Source organism: Mya arenaria, chromosome 2 (assembly GCF_026914265.1).
Source record: "Mya arenaria isolate MELC-2E11 chromosome 2, ASM2691426v1".
Taxonomy (NCBI): Eukaryota; Metazoa; Mollusca; class Bivalvia; order Myida; family Myidae; genus Mya; species Mya arenaria.
Window position 1 is genome coordinate 8289661 of NC_069123.1, and position 18076 is coordinate 8307736.

Consider the following 18076-nt stretch of genomic DNA (forward strand, 5'->3'; position numbering starts at 1 on the left):
GAAGAATCAAAAAGAAAAAATATTCTTCAGCATAAAATATAATTTTACAATTCAATGTTTTTCAACAATTGCTGAATATATTTTTTGCTCTAGAATAAGTTTTCTCTGAGATATTGACAAAATATTTTCATCAAAGCATTATAATTATGAGGATATAATATTTATTAAATTAGTAAATTCATTCAATACTATGCTTATATGTTGTAAAATGAGTTGAGATTGAGTTTTGACTGGAGTTTTTTGCTATACTGGTTTGAATTTATTTATTTTTAAAGTTTTTAGTAAATAACATTGATGTATACTTGATTTAGTTCTGTACGTAACCATTTGTGATCCTAATGTTAAAATATAGATAATGAGGATACACACAATTTCAATGAGTTATTGTATGGTTGACATACTGAACATATTTACTTACCTGCATTAAAGAGACGTGTCTGTTATAAACGATTATCATTTGAATATTGACCAATTGTAGATAATGTAACGTCTTAACATTAATGTAGTTGTAGTAGTAGTAGTAGTAGTTCTTTAGACCTTGGGGGTCAAGGATGACCCGTGAAAGTGCAAACACTTATTTCCAAGGGGCCTTTCTGTTTGCTGAAGGGATAGCACGCAGAAGAGACAGTGGTGGGATACAAGGAAGTCCGGGTGCCATACCCTAGCTATTTTTTTTAAGAGACCCTTTAGTTCTTTGACATGCTCGCTGTATCGCACCAATACACAGGGTTCAACTTTCCTGGGTTAAACCAGTACTGATTACACCAGTTTTCCAAGCACTACCCTTTAAATGCTGAGCGCCAGGCAAGGGAGCTACTTTTAATGTCTTACGGTATGATGCGTACCCACGACCTCCAGCTCCGTAGGCCGACGCCTTAACCACTGGGCCACGGAGACGGTTTGTCTTTAATATACAATGTAGCACAATGGACAGGGCCCTGTTTCGATAAGATATCTTAAGTCATAAATATTATGCTGCGAGTGGTCGTGTTCAACTGTAATATTACGGGCAGAATCTAAGCAATAACTGTCCTTGCAATACTTTTATTGAAACACTGTTACGCCAGATACAGAGTTGCACATAGAAAGTTACGATCTTTATTGAAACTAGACCCAGGGTAACATTAGGTGATTAACAATTCCGAGACCATACATGTTGTTATATGCATATTGAATACCAACTTGTACAAATGTTTATTTGTGTTTCGGGTGTAATTAATTTTTAATTTCCAGGGGTGGTATACAATATTCAACCAAAGATAATCTGATGGTCATACAATATTGACTTCATTCATTCTATTGGTCATTAGATTAGCTACTTCATTTTTACATCCAATTAAGACCAATACTGAGTACCAGCCCTGGTCTTACTAGTAAATCTAGGGGGTGGGGATGACCCATTTAGAACTTACATTTGTTGGTTCTAGGGGCCTGGGACATTCAAAAACTGATTATCCTGCCGGAGGTTAGTCTTGAAGAAAATGAGAAGTTAAAAGAACCGTAGAAATATCTAAATAACTAGATATTACTAAAATTATTGTTTAAAGAAAAATGAGACAGGGGAGATAACTGCGTTAAAGTTTTGTTAAACCGGTTTAAAAAAAAGTTGTTTGTAGCCCAATAATCGATTACATAAAGTAATACCTAATCGAGCAAACTGTTATAGATAATTTTGCAGTTTTGTTGAAATGAGTGAATGTGAGCGTGAGATAGCTGACGCAAGGAAAGCTATCACTTCTTTTCTAGGAATGAATAGTTTCAAAGAAGTAGATGTCCGTAAAGCGCTGTTTTCTTCGCCAGGGATTCAAGGGAGCGAGGAGGGTGAGAACTGTTCTGGATTGACTAAAGCATTTTAATAGTTTGACAGGGTCGGTGGAATTACCGAAAACCCGAAAATCCCCGTAAATACCGAAAATCCCTTCCATTCTCTGAGGTATATAGCGTTTTCTTTAATACGCCCGGATTTACTACTTTATTGTGTTCGAATGTTGTATGCCGTAATTGTTGGAGGTTGGAGAGGGGTGGGGAAGCCTAGGGAGGGTGGGGATGGGGGTCGTGGTGACTAAAACCCGGGACCCCCTTTCATTTTACATCGAGTGTGCGAGGTGGTTTGTACGCCGGGAGTAATTACTTATTATTAGTGTCATCGCTTGTATGCCATAGTTGGTTGTAGAGAGGGGAAGGGGAGTCGGTGGAGGGGTGTTGGGGTGACTTAAACGTAATCAAAACCAACGAAGTATGATAACAAGATTTATTCATTCAGTTTCGTTTATGAAAATTGTACTGTATTGGATGACACCGCACAGCAAGACACTTAAATGTGTGATCTGATAAGACAGCAGACGGTAATAAAGATACACAGAAGTTGTGTACTTTACATGGGCTGGAGTTATTTTGTTATCGTAGATATTGATATTTAATGTTTCAACTTCAAACTAGTAATTCAATTGATATCACATTATATTTTTTTTATTGATTTTCTGATTTTTAATATGTCGTACATTGATTGTTTAATAGCTTTTGTATTGATATTGCTTGTAATTAGTTTATATTGTTGAAAGCGCCTTTGAACGTGTATATAGAAATGGTGCTGTATAAGTTAATCGATAAATAATAATTAATTGTGTATTGTGAACAAGTTGTGTGTCGAGAAAGGTGAATAACTGGTATCAAGCGGGAGTTGATTATACAATTGTCCTTATGTGTATCATAACGAATTGTATGTGTCTCAACTGTTATGTGGAATCGCTTGGTATGTTTCATTGCACAATCTCGTGAAGAAAGAAATGCAAATTGTACAATTTCACTTAAATACCATCACTGCATCTAAATACGAATCATCAACATCATATTAACATTGGTCATGATAGGAAAATGTTATTAATGAATAAAAGCATAATCTAATATTTTATATCGTAAAGCATACCGTTTAAATACTTGCGTGCAATACTCGTCTCAATATCGATATGGACATGTCATTGTGAGATATTGGTCCATGTCTGTTATCTATCAGTAATGACACCCCGCTGTGACAGATTCTTATCGTGCGGTCAGTACCTGGAACCATGCTGTCACTGATGACTATAATACGATGTGTATTGAACCCCAATCAATGGCGTTCTGGTTCAAAACGGAATGCTCCTATGAACCAGAAATTAAATCTTGTATTTACACGGAGGTAACAAGTAAGAGTACGCGGTGTATGAAATAAACATCGGAAGTCTGAATATTTATTTCTTAGTGAAATGCAGTTCAAGAGTACGTTGCACGTCAGTGTTTACGATATTAAAGAAATTTAATATAATACACCACTGAGGGCCATATGACATAATAAGGACAGGCCATTTACCCATCGAAGGTGTATATGGACCGAGGCGTAAGCCGAGGTCTGTTCACCTTCGGGGTCTGAGTAGGCGGTTATTATAATGCCATATGTCCCGAAGTGGTATATTATATGAAAGAGGATGATCTTAAGCGAAGTGATATTGCTAATTTTCGACCATATGAGAGCGTTCAGTTATGGCAGGATGAATGTGGACTTGAATTGGACCAAAGATTTGTATTATATATATTTTTTTTCTAATTTAGATGAAAAACAGATTGTTCATTCACCGTGCCATATCCAGGCCACACCACGAGGAGGCGCTCTCGTCATGGCCACCCCCACCCCCACCCAAAACCTACCCTCATTTAGTTGAAGAAGTTTCAACACATTCCTAATTTGTTACGTACTACAGCTTCAGAGAACATTGAAATGCAACAGCATCTTCAAAAAATCATAACAAATTGGTCTAATTGCAAATAACCTCACTCCCTTATGGACTTTCATTTCGTATTATTTTAAGACGGACTGCTTATGCAATGTTAAAAATATTCATCAATTAATCCCGAAAGAAATCGATACATATTTTGAAATAATCATCCTATTCTGCAAAAACAGTTAAGTTGCCGAAACATTCACGGGAATGACCGTAAAGTGATATGTTCTAATTAAAGGTAATTAACAACCGTCTTGCCACTATGACAGTACTCGTGAACTGTACCTTGTTTGTTATATAGACCTATCTAGCTCACAAACATTTTTCTATAAACCTTAATATCCCGTTTTAGAACTATTCACATAAAGGCATACCAGCATTTAAATGGGTTAGTAATCATACAGAAATGCAATGTTTTAAGTCCACGTAAGAGAGCTATGTAATGGCTCTCTTCAGCAGCAATGTAGCACTAATGCGCAAGGGTTGTGGCAAATGTAAAGCATGTATAATAATAGAAGTTAAATACACATATGATAGCCTGAACATTCAGTGTATAAAGCGAAATAAATAAAACATATGTACAAGATGTAAAACTGAGTTGACAAAACAGTTGTATAATGACTGTCAATTATCAATCAAAGCATACAAAGAACCCATGGCTAGAAAGATAGGTATAATAGTGTGACATTGTTGGCAGTACTGTTGAATGTCACGTCAATGCATATTTCTCAGCTTTCCCTAAAGGGGGACATAAACTGAAAACATAAGCACCCTTTTTTCATTTTTTAAGTACAGTTGTTACTTCATGCGTACCTCAAAGACTCGAAAGCGAAACGCGAGGAAAATATGCCTGTAACATGTCATGTTGTCGAGCAAGTTCGAACTCTTCATGAACTTTTCCTGAACTATTTTTATTTATTTGTTGTTGATGCGATATAGAGAAATATTTTATCATAAAGCGATGATTAAGAAATAATCCATCCCAGTAATTGTAGTCGACATCAGCTAACCGTATTTATTGCTGGCCGTTTACAAAAGGAGTAATTGCATTTGCGACGTGAGTTGCGCTGAGAAATATGCCACCTCAGTGAGACTGAAGTTTCCCTACAATGGGATTCACGGCGGGTCTCTGCAGCAACAAACTCACGCGCTTAAATGGGTTTCACTGATTGTCTAGCTCTGACATAAATGGTACACCCCAAAATTGAATGTACCATGTATATCGTTTGACCTAAAAGTGCATGTTGACATCAGCTAGCCGCTATTATTGCTTATTATTGGCGCAGGGTTTTCGACGACGACAAAAGGTTAACGCAATTGGGAAAAAGGAGTAGTTGCACTTGCGACGCGAGTTGCGCTGAGAGATATGCCACCTCAGTGCGACTGAAGTTTCCCTACAATGGGATTCACGGCGGGTCTCTGTAGCAACAAACTCACGCGCAAGCACTTCAAAAGGTATGACATGTTTTCCAGAGTAGACACAGCATGGCACGAGCAAAAATGATACAAAATGTTACACAATTCAAAAACACATTATATGAACAAAAAGACATACAATAAAACACATAACATCTAAAATGACAATTTTTTTTGTACCGGACAATGGCGCACAGTAAATCCACAACAAACAATTGAATGCGCCTATGCATGAATTTGATGTTACTACATTTAATGGGAAATTTTCGTTTGGTAATTATCAACACGCTTTTTTCGGGTACGTCGGCGTCACATGATCTCCCATATGAGGCGCCCTATCAGATATGGTAAAAAACAGTAAAATTTGGGGTTAGTCCGTAAGTAGCTGGACATGATGAAGGCAACGACATCAGCATTTACGTAGTATCAATTAATCTAGATGTTCCTGTACATAACGAATGTTCTGGTCTTACCGAGCGCCATATCCTGTGATCTTATATATATATATATATATCGGAACAATTAACACACATAATTACAACACAACTGAGAAGCACAATTAAGGCGTTTTCGAAACACAGCTAGACAAACTGATACATGACATAGGTCTTTAATATATTTAAATGTCCGCTGACTGGATTTAAATATATGTTTTTTAATTTCTTTGCCATTTTGCTTTCATCTATATTTGTTTTAATCGGTGGTAGCTGTGTGAATTATTTTGTTGTATTATTTTCATTTTAAAGAAGGATTTTGAAAAGTTATCTGCATTTCATACAGCGCCCTTAACTGACTGTGAACACAAGTGGAGGTTACACAATTTCTACAAACAGTAAAAAACGGGGACCAAGTGACAGTTGAAAAGATGGAAATAAACTGGGCAAAAGAAACGCGAAATTATACACCAATATATTAAGTTTGGTAAAATGTGGCAAATATCACAACAACACAAGCATGACATGGACATAAATAATGGTTGCATAGAAGTATTCATGTTGAGCTCCATTTTTTCGACAACAACCTCAGTTAAGAAGGTCCGTAAATTCTACATTATATAATGAAAAAAATGTGTAGATTTAAGTTGAAAATATTTGCCCGTTAATTTTATAAAATTGCAAACATAAGTACAGCTGCTTAATTCAATGTACAACGCGATCTACTTGCGTGCGGCGTAGTTAAAGTGTACCGATTTCTTACTTTGTAAACCGTTCATAGACATTTGAGGTTGTTTTCGTAGGAAATGGCCAAGGTGCTCCGAATGAAAACATCGGCGTACATGCATAAATAGATTGCATAGATTATAAATATAACAAAGTGACCACGAAAAAAATATTGCATAGAATAATTAACATCAACTCATTGCACACAATATCTGATACAATACAAATAAAACATTACAAAATCATGTGCTACTGTCACCGACTTTAATGTGAACTGATTGGTAACTGAATGTGAATTTGCAGTGAGCATTAAAAGTCCTAAATGAGCTAATTCTTGAAAAATAATTTAAATTAAATTATAATACCATATACATCTTTTCGTAAATTTTTACAGTTGTTACAATCTGTGAAATCTTGTCTTACTTAGCAAGTAGCGATGCTTTACTTTATCAAACAGTCGGCTAACCGCAATAGAAAATCTGCACAAGTTAGAGAACAAAAGGTGACACACATTACATATAATATTAACATATATACAAAAACAACACTATCTTGAAATACTCATGTAGTTTAGTATTAAGAATTGTCTTCTGAGAACATTATGCCAAAATATCGAAATGTTAAACCGTCTCATTCTTAACAAATTAAGTTGGTGAATCCCAAACATCTATTTCAGCCGTAATTGCGAGTTAAAAAACGTCACAGAAGCTAATATATTAATATGTGTTAACATCTATCTCATTACTTTTAATTAAAATACAATTTGAACTTTTGTATAGAAATGTTAGGTAATGAAACCAAAAAAAAATTAAAAAATATTGCAATGTGCTTCTGGTTGGATTCGAACCACTATCATGAAACCCTCAAAATATTCTTAGTCCCTGTGCTTAACACTACAGGCTAAAGCATTGAGTATCGAGTGGAGGTTTTATTAGGGGTGTGCTACCTTAATGGTCGCATACTTCAGGAACTGTACAAATACATTTCTATATTCCCCAATGTTCTTTCATATTATTTGTACACTGGTGACACGTCATCTTGTTTTGAGTAATAGCTGGATTATACACTCAATTCGCCCATTCTTAATCATCATGATTTAATTTCAGCTCATATAACTGTCTTAGAAAACAACACATTGCAGGAAATGTGTATCGGTTTAGTGGCAGTGAACTGCTACTACCATTCTTCTTTGTGATTACGCTTGGCTAGAATAAATCGCAAAATAATCACAAGCTGAGGGATTTCGCTTTCTGTACGGCAAATTGGATTCGCACGCACGCAAGCACGCACGCAAGCATGCACGCACGCACGCACGCACGCACAACTGCTTTGACTGTAGTCAGTGGCAAAAGTACAATAAATGAAGACAAACTTCATCCTGCAATGTTTATTATGCTGAACACATGAACAGATACAAATTAACATTATTGACGAATGAAAAGAGCACAATTACATGTACCGGCACACTGCCGACCTAATTCTATACAACAACTTTTTCAGTCCCTTCTCATTATACCCCCCAAAACAAAGTTTGGGGGGGGGGTATACTGGAATCGGGTTGTCCGTCCGTCTGTCCGTCTGTCCGTCCGTTTTTTTTTGTCCGGGATTCATCTTTGTCGTTATTGAACAAATCTTTTTCAAACTTTCAGATATTAATGGCCATGATGTTAACTTGCGCCTCTGTGAAATTGGTACGGGTCACATGACCCTGACCAGAGTTATCTCCCCTTGATGTGTTAAAGTAGGCAAAATAAGCCCTGTCCGGGATTCATCTTTGTTATTATTCAACAAATCTTTTTCAAACTTTCAGAAATTAATGGCCATGATGTAAACTTGCGCCTCTGTGAAATTGGTACAGGTCACATGACCCTGACTGGAGTTATCTCCCCTTGATGTGTTAAAGTAGGCAAAATAAGCCCTGTCCGGGATTCATCTTTGTTATTATTCAACAAATCTTTATCAAACTTTCAGAAATTAATGGCCATGTTGTAAACTTGCGCCTCTGTGAAATTGGTACGGGTCACATGACCCTGACCAGAGTTATCTCCCCTTGATGTGTTAAAGTAGGCAAAATAAGCCCTGTCCGGGATTCATCTTTGTTATTATTCAACAAATCTTTTTCAAACTTTCAGAAATTAATGGCCATGATGTAAACTTGCGCCTCTGTGAAATTGGTACAGGTCACATGACCCTGACTGGAGTTATCTCCCCTTGATGTGTTAAAGTAGGCAAAATAAGCCCTGTCCGGGATTCATCTTTGTTATTATTCAACAAATCTTTATCAAACTTTCAGAAATTAATGGCCATGTTGTAAACTTTCGCCTCTGTGAATTTGGTACAGGTCACATGACCCTGACTGGAGTTATCTCCCCTTGATGTGTTAAAGTAGGCAAAATAAGCCCTGTCCGGGATTCATCTTTGTTATTATTCAACAAATCTTTATCAAACTTTCAGAAATTAATGGCCATGTTGTAAACTTTCGCCTCTGTGAATTTGGTACAGGTCACATGACCCTGACTGGAGTTATCTCCCCTTGTAGGCAAAATTAGCTTTGTCCGGCCTAACTCCAGGGCAAACAACCTAGACATGGAGGGGTGGGGGGTATTGGTTAGCCTATGGCTTACAGTTCTAGTTTAAATGTACTTTGTCTCGCATGAACTCGGCTGGAAAACGTATGTGGGGGAGCCGCAAAACTTCAACGAGCTCTCTCTTCCTCAGCAACTGGTTAATTCGTGCGCGCTGGCTTGCAAAAGACCTGTACCCCAACCCGTCCCGGAATGCTCCACGCTCCCCAATCTCCAACACCAGGATGGTAGATACACCACTGTCAAGGAAGTCCTGGGCAATGTCAAGTACGGCCGCCACTATGTCCTTCGGTACGGATGTAGTTGTGATATCTTTGCCGCCAAAACTCACTACCACCAAGTCCGCCCCGTACATCTTCACCTGTTTCAAAAGTCCTGGTTTGGGTTTGGAAGCTTTCATCCCGCCCGCACCAAAGAAACGCACCTCCATAGGCACCTAAAAGAATACATTTAATATTGTAAATGGCTTCACAGTCGTTGCCTTTGTAATATTCTTTTCAATTATCACCTCATTGCAACATTGTTTTAATAATTGTCATCCGTATATATTCAATTGAAGTAAAACATAATATATACAAAACAGAATATATATGCGGCCTTTCAATTATAGAATTACTACACAACTTATGACTGTAACATTTCACAGTGTGCAAAGTGCTTAAACATCACATATGAATACATAATATATCATTGTACATTCAGACCTAATATTTAGTACGCTTAATTATTAATTAGGTTGAGTCATTAAATCGTGACAGTAGGTGTTTACGAAAAGTCTACAAGCTGCACTCTCACAGATTGACCATCCTAAAACTTTTTAGTACGAGTATATTGGCATGTCGTTATATGACAACTAGAAACAAACACGTATAAATCGCCGATGTAAGCTAACTAAATGGGAAGTTAGGTTTTACTGTACATAGTGAGTGAACATGAAAAAACAACGCACCTTGAGGTCCTCATTGCAGAATGCGCCTAGTCGCCAGACGTGACTGTCCCCGATAATTGCAACTTTCTTCATTTTTAATAACAAGAGTGAACACAACATACATGCAATATATTTGAACACACCTTTATATATACTGACAATCTGACGATTGTGCTCAAGCCATGCCAAGGTGTTAATTCTGCTACAAACACTCATTACACGGTTCTAACTTTGATATATCAACAAGCGCTTTCATTAGGTACTGCGAATTCACACCCTTTTTTTCAAACACGTGAAATTTAACATATCACGTTCTCAAGGTGTTCCGACTTTAATTAGCCAATTATAAAATCCATATTCGCTTTCAACTATTCCCCAAATATTCCTCGCCTTTCTTTTTAAAAGCAAATGCTTACAACGCTTTTCCTAAAATGTATTCACTAAATCTATATTGTACTATTATTATACCAAGAACAATACGAATATAATTGATAAAACATACATATATATATATAAATAGAAACACTGACGTGCAATGTACTCTTGAACTGCATTGCATTAAGAAATAAATATTCCGACTTCAGATGTTTCTCTCATACACCGCGTACTCTTACTTGTTACCTTCGTGTAAATAGAACAGAACAGATATTTTATTAAGACTTGTACAACGTACATCATCTTCTTAACCACAAATGAATAATAAATAAACAAACACATGGTATAACATAGGTTATACATAATATGAAATAGAATCATAAATACATTCAAAAAAATATTCACATCAGGTGAGGATGAACAAAACTATTATAATTATAAGTGAATATTTAAAGTTTATCTTCAAATACTCCTTTGTGTAAATACAAGATTTAATTTCTGGTTCACAGGAGCATCCCGTTTTGAACCTGACCGCCATTGGGGTTCAATACACATCGTATTATAGTCATCAGTGACAGCATGGTTCCAAGTACTGACCGCACGATAAGAATCTGTCACAGCGGGGTGTCATTACTGATAGATAACAGACATGGACCAATATCTCACAATGACATGTCCATATCGATATTGAGACGAATATTTCATGTATGAATTTAAATAGTATGCTTTATGATATTAAATCTTATTTTAAGCCTTTATTCATTAAATACACTTTCCTATCATTGTCATGACAAATGTTAAAATATGTTGATGATTCTTATTTAGGTACAGTGATGGTATTTATGTGAAATTGTGCAATTTGCATTTCTTTCTTCGCGAGATTGTGCAATGAAACATACCAAGCGATTCCACATAACAGTTGAGACACATACAAATCGTTATGATACACATAAGAACAATTGTATAAATTAGGCACACAATTGTTAGATATTCTTTTTCTTATGTACAAGTGATTCAAAGGTAATATTTCTACTATTGATACAACCTTATTCATTGTGATTTGACTATAATGTTTTCTGGCTTCATGTGAATGACCGTCCGATACTCGTATTGGGTATCATATGAATTGTAGTTAGAAATTTACATTATATCTGCCGCCATGTATATATGTTTAGTATAGGACCTCATTTGTCATGTTTATGGTATGAGAGAATAAACCGTGTTTGACTTTGACTTTGAATATAATCAACTCCCGCTTGATACCAATTATTCACCTTTCTCGACACACAACTTGTTCACAATACACAATTATTATTTATCGATTAACTTATACAGCACCATTTTTAACCACACGTTCAAAGGCGCTTTACAACGAAATAAACGGATAACTTATTACAGGAAATATCAATAACAAATAATACACCTTTAAAACATTCAATATACGATATACTTAAAATACGAATAGCAACCAAACACAATGAAATGTGATATTGAACTAGTCGTTAAAACATTAACATATATGAAATTAAAAGGACTTCCCGGGATTTAGCCATCCCCCTCGTCCGACTTCCACACCCCCCTCCACCCACCAACAACTTTGGCATACAGGACGACCAAAATGAAGTATTAAATATCGGCGTACACACCCTCGCATACTTTTTTGTATACGGTAAGGTACGACCCTACCCTCCCTTACCTCTACAATTTGAAATGAGATATGTGAAAGTAGTATTTGAGACTTCTTCGTAGCCACCACCCCCTCCTCCGACTCCCCCACCACTCTCCAACCAACCTCAACCACGACATACAACCCACTTAAACACAATACAGTTATAAACCATACTGCATACTCTTGTGTATGTACTTAGAAATATGAATGGGGTTCCCGGGGTTTAATCACTCCCTGCCCCACCCCTCTCCAACCACCAAGATATACAGCATACAACCCACTAAAACACAATGCAGTTTTGAAGGAACGGCGTAAGAACCTCCTCGCATACTCTTCTTTTGTACGAACTTTTGAAAATGAAAGGGGGTCCCGGGTTTTAGTCACCACGACCCCATCCCCACCCTCCCCACCCCTCTCCAACCTCCAACAATTACGGCATACAACATTCGAACACAATAAAGTAATAAACCCGGGCGTATTAAAGAAAACGCTATATACCTCAGAGAATGGAAGGGATTTTCGGTATTTACGGGGATTTTCGGGTTTTCGGTAATTCCACCGACCGAGTTTGACATTATATTTCAGTTTTTACAACGATTGCGAAGTAAGTTATGATGATTTTGACTAAGTCACTCTAGTTGGCACGATGTTGCGCAAATGTGTGGTCTTTTGTAGTAGGGCAAACCGGAGTACCGGAGAAAACCCACCTGTCTGGCTTGGTGACCACTTACCAAACTCACGTGCGCCCAGGCCGGGAATCGAGCTCGGATTGCCTTGGCCAGTTGGTGAGAAGCAAGGGTGCTAACAACTGCACTTATAGAACAACAATAGCATTTCGGGATATTTTTCATTATTTTGACATGTCTTATGTTTCCCTGCAACTCTCGAGTTTGCCGAAGAAATAAGATCGTCATAAACCGTCTCCGTGGCCTAGTGGTTAAGCGTCTGCCTACAGGGCAGGAGGTCGTGGGTTCGATCCCTGGCCGCGTCATACCAAAAGACATTAAAAATTGGTACAAGTAGCTTCCTTGCCTGGCGCTCAGCATTTAAAGGGTTGTGCTTGGAAAAGTGGTGTACCCAGTACTGGTTTAACCCAGGAAAGTTGTACCCCGTGTATCGGTGCTTTACACCAAGCACGTAAAAGAACCAAGGGGTCTCTTCGAAAAAGAGCTAGGGTATGGCACCCTGACTTCCTTGTATCCCACCACTGTCTCTTCAGCATGCTGTCCCTTCAGCAAAAACAAAGGACCCGTTGGAAATAAGTGCTTGCACTTTCACGGGTTATCCTTGACCGCAAGGTCTAAAGAAATACATACATACATAAGACTTGTTGACTGTCATTTAGGTGGACTAGGTTTGATAACTGATGACACAAAGACACAAATTTTGTAAAAGTTTATTTGTTACTTATACAGCAATGAGAAGGGTAACAGCAGCATAAATCCTAAAATGAAAAGAATGGCAATGTGATGTGTAACAGTTATAGGACAAAAAACAATGTTGTCAGGGTTTTAACAAGGGCAAATGAAGGGGTATCTTCTATGGCAGCAGGGGTGTAATCAATGGTAAAACAGTTCACTCAATGTGTGCTACCTGATGCAATCAAACACCTAGATTTTCTTCTAACACTGGTTACAGTTTTCTTTTATTCATACCTAATAATCAGACCATAATTATTATAAAAATAATTCAAATCCTTTTTCATATTTTCAGATCAGAAAAACACTGCAGCACTCAATGTTCGGCTGGAAATTGAACACGATACAGAAGAACAACTGAAGAAAACACAGAAAGGTAAAGTTAAATAAAAAAATAAAAATATTTCTGTTGTAATACTAATGGACCTATGTTTATAGGTCTGTGTAATTATATTCAAACGTGATAGTTAAAATGCTTTTAAAGACAGGCGGTGTTTAATTAAGGAATGAATTGCGGGGTTGATGTCATTATCGGGGTATGAACGCAATTGGGTTGGTTTATGTGTGTGGAGTCCGAAGGACTCCACGCGTACTTTGACCAACCCAATTGCGTTCATATCCCCGATAATGACATCAACCCCGCAATTCATTCCTTATATTTACACCAATAGTTCATTATTTCATTCAAGAATTGTTAAAAAAATACTTATTTCATTTAAGAAAACCTTTCAGTAATCCGTTCTTACCCATTCTGTTAATAGAACGACCCGACTATAACCGGAAACATTTTTATTCAAATGACGTCACAATAACGCGGGAAAAGATCAACCACTTGAAATCACATTAAAACGTAAAATTGAAACACTTCTGGTACCAATATATTTAAAATATTATAAACTAACACTTTTAAAAATGTTGATCTATATTTTACGGGACCTGCAGACACAATACAACCAATAACAAGATCAATAGCTTTCATGTATATTGTTATGCAATGAATTACGATCCGAACATATCCGAAGATGTTGCGTTCATCGATTGATGAACGCAATTGCCGAAAGGCAGTTCATTTAAGGAATGAAAGTTGAGGTGTAAATATTAGTTGATGAACCTTACATCTTATTATTTTATTACATGTGAATTTGCAAACTGTCTGTCAGAGTGACAGTTTCCCTAACAATGTTAGTCTGACCGAGTCAAAATTTCCCGGTCAGTACCATCAGACAGATGTTTTTTATGCCCCCGAAGGTGGGCATATTAAAATCGCACCGTCCGTCTGTCTGTCCTTCCGTCTGTCCATGTGTCCGGCTCAGTAACTCGTGTCCGGGCTGTAACTTTCCCTTGTAAGGACAGATTTTAAAATAACTTGCCACATGTGTTCCACATACCAAGACGACGTGTCGCGTGCAAGACCCGTGTCCCTACCTCTAAGGTCAAGGTCACACTTAGTGTTTATTCACAATGGAGTGCTGCATATAAGGACATAGAGTATAGGTTGTTGTGTCCAGGCTGTAACTTTTCCTTGTAAGGACAGATTTTAAAATAACTTGCCACATGTATTCCACATACCAAGACGACGTGTCGCGTGCAAGACCCGTGTCCCTACCTCTAAGGTCAAGGTCACACTTAGGTGTTTATTCACAATGGATTGCTGCATATAAGGACATAGCGTATAGGTTGTCGTGTCCAGGCTGTAACTTTCCCTTGTATCGACTGATTTTAAAATAACTTGCCACATGTGTTCCACATACCAAGACGACGTGTCGCGTGCAAGACCCGTGTCCCTACCTCTAAGGTCAAGGTCACACTTAGTGTTTATTCACAATGGAGTGCTGCATATAAGGACATAGAGTATAGGTTGTTGTGTCCAGGCTGTAACTTTTCCTTGTAAGGACAGATTTTAAAATAACTTGCCACATGTGTTCCACATACCAAGACGACGTGTCGCGTGCAAGACCCGTGTCCCTACCTCTAAGGTCAAGGTCACACTTAGTGTTTATTCACAATGGAGTGCTGCATATAAGGACATAGAGTATAGGTTGTTGTGTCCAGGCTGTAACTTTCCCTTGTAAGGACAGATTTTAAAATAACTTGCCACATGTGTTCCACATACCAAGACCACATGTCGCATGCAATACCCGTGTCCCTACCTCTAAGGTCAAGGTCACACTTAGTGTTTATTCACAATGGAGTGCTGCTTATAAGGACATAAGAGTGTAGGTTGTCAAATATGGGTGTGTTTTTATGTTCAGAGGCAATTTAAAATAACTTGCCATATGTATTTGACACGTTTTCATGTACTGACCTTGTTCGTTCATAGGTCAATGTCACATTCGGGGGCATTCATCACATACTGTGACAGCTCTTGTTTGCATTTTGCATTTGTCTGTATAATCAATAATTTTGTATATTATTAACATAATTATGGTTGTATTTTTGTTGACAGAGGCCCATGAGAAGAGGATGAAGAAGTTCCGGCAGATGGCCAAACAGTTGGGGGAGGATGACTGGCTGTATCCTCCTGTGGAAAAACTTATCGGCCTTAAATGAAATGTTAAGTGAAGTGGTAATTGAAGAGAAGCCTATGTGAACTGTGACAGATGTGCACATTCTAAGGATTACCAAACAGTTTTGTGGGCAACTTTTATTGCCTTCAATGAGCTAAACTGGAAATGGCTTATTCAGAGGAGAATATTCAGGGACCTACGATAGGCCAAACAGAAAGTTGCAGAGTTGCAAGCCATTGTGAAAATGTTAAATTTGGAGGAAGACAGCATTTTCAATACGATTGGTCAGTTTTGCGCCTGAAAATTGCTGTGAGATCAAGAACATTAGTCAACAAGGAAAACTCTATCCCTGTGCTTTTGAACTTTAGTTTATGCTTTTGTTTGCATGTACATGTTCAACAAGGTCATACTACAGAAAATAAGAGTGTGTGAGCTTTTTGCTGTCATGTTTTTAACAACAAAAATGGGGCTATTCACAATTCAAAAAATTAATGTTTTTTCACTCAAAGTAGACTCATATTTGTTGGTATACATGTTCAACAAGGTCATACTACAGGTAATATAAAAGTGTGTGAGCTTTTTGCTGTCTGGTGTTTAAGACGGAAAACGGGGCTATTCACAATTTAAAATGTCAATTTCTTTAAAAAACTCAAATTTCACAATCCTAAAATGTAAATATATATATATATATATGAAAATAGATTTTAACTCTTTAGCTTTTAGCAATTAGTACAGATATGCTTAAAGTGACACTCTTATTCAAAATCAATACATACACATTTATAACAAACCTCAATTTTGATAAACCTTAACTACTTACTAAATAATGCATTTATAAATGGAAAATATTCATTACTGATAACATGATTGTTACCATGTATTTAAAAGCAGAAAGCACAAAAATTTAAATGATTGGTGAATGCTAAAAGATTAACTGTGGTTTACTATTGTCTCATAAGGTAGAAATGCTGTGTTTTATAAATGCTCATTTCTTTCAAATTAAACTCTGTATCCTTCATAAGAACCATTGTTTTTTACATTAATTCATCCCTTTTGGAACATTAAAACAATATTTATTATTTTCTGCATTTCTTCATCCTTTTTGCAATATTATTAATTGTGGTAAATCTTAGTTATTTGGGAGTAAGAGTGTATTTTAAAGTGCAATATAAGGCCCTGACATTTAACCGTACTGCCAAAGGCTCAATGCAATTACAAGTTACATTGTACATTGTATGCCTTAATTGTGGAAAGACAAAATCACAAGTTAATTAACTTAGTTATTGATGTTTCATTCGTGATAGTTTGGATTTTACACTGAAATACCATTCTGTCAATGTAGCAAACATGTCCATTTGCCACCCCCCCACCCCCACCACCACCTACACACACTTACACACATTCCTTTGTGATTAAGGAACATGTTCCAATTATTTTTGGACTTAAAAATATCTTTCTTTTATGACTATTTATTTTTTGGGGTGGCAAATACACTTATTCATGTAGGCTGGGTTCTGTCAACGTAACTGCCGCCTGTGGTTCACACAAGTCTTTAAGCAACAGTATGTTCATTACCTCTGTTTGTTCTTTGACGCTCTTGTTTTAGTTTTATTGTGGTCATATAGTGGCACAACAGTGACACGTATATCATATCATGCATACTGTATATCAACAGTAAATAAAAGAATTACGATGTGCAATACTGTGCTATTAACTTAATATATATGTTTTAAATAAACTATATATTGATATATTGTTGCTTTTGTTTTCCAAAGTACTTCAAAATAATGATAATGACACCGAAAAATCAGTCCTGTCGAGGCAGTTCAAGCTGCACTCTCACAGATTGACCGTTTTGACTTATTTTTTTTTTATTTTTTTGGGAATGAGTCAATTTGTGTGTAAATGTCTGGAAACCAGTGATATAAGACTGCTGGCAAACGCTCTCATCACAGTTATTCATAATTACGCTCGAAAATTACTACTTTATGGCGAAAAGCAAAAATAATGAGTGTTTTGGCAGTTTTTCAAATAATTGAGATTTGTTTTATTTTGAGTTATCTTAGATGACTGAATTGAAGGCATTGGTACATAAAACAGCGGACAAAAACTGATATAAAATGTTGATCTGTGAGAGTGCAGCTTTAAGGGAATAGGCGAAATTTGTCCATGTGGCTAGATTGAAAACATAAATGAGAACAACATTAAGATTATTATGAATTTGGTATTAGTTTACAAATGTATTTCAAAACAGAAGCAG

At 36.8% G+C, this 18076-nt stretch overlaps 1 protein-coding gene across 1 annotated transcript; it reads left to right on the forward strand.

Moving 5' to 3' along the window:
- Window positions 1-1658: 1658 nt before the first annotated feature.
- On the forward strand, window positions 1659-17561 carry LOC128243257 (anaphase-promoting complex subunit 16-like). The gene is made up of 3 exons (XM_052960907.1): window positions 1659-1821; window positions 13605-13685; window positions 15756-17561. The coding sequence occupies exons 1-3, from the start codon at window positions 1689-1691 to the stop codon at window positions 15857-15859; spliced, it is 318 nt and encodes a 105-aa protein (XP_052816867.1). The 5' UTR covers window positions 1659-1688; the 3' UTR covers window positions 15860-17561.
- The last annotated feature ends 515 nt before the right edge of the window (window positions 17562-18076 follow it).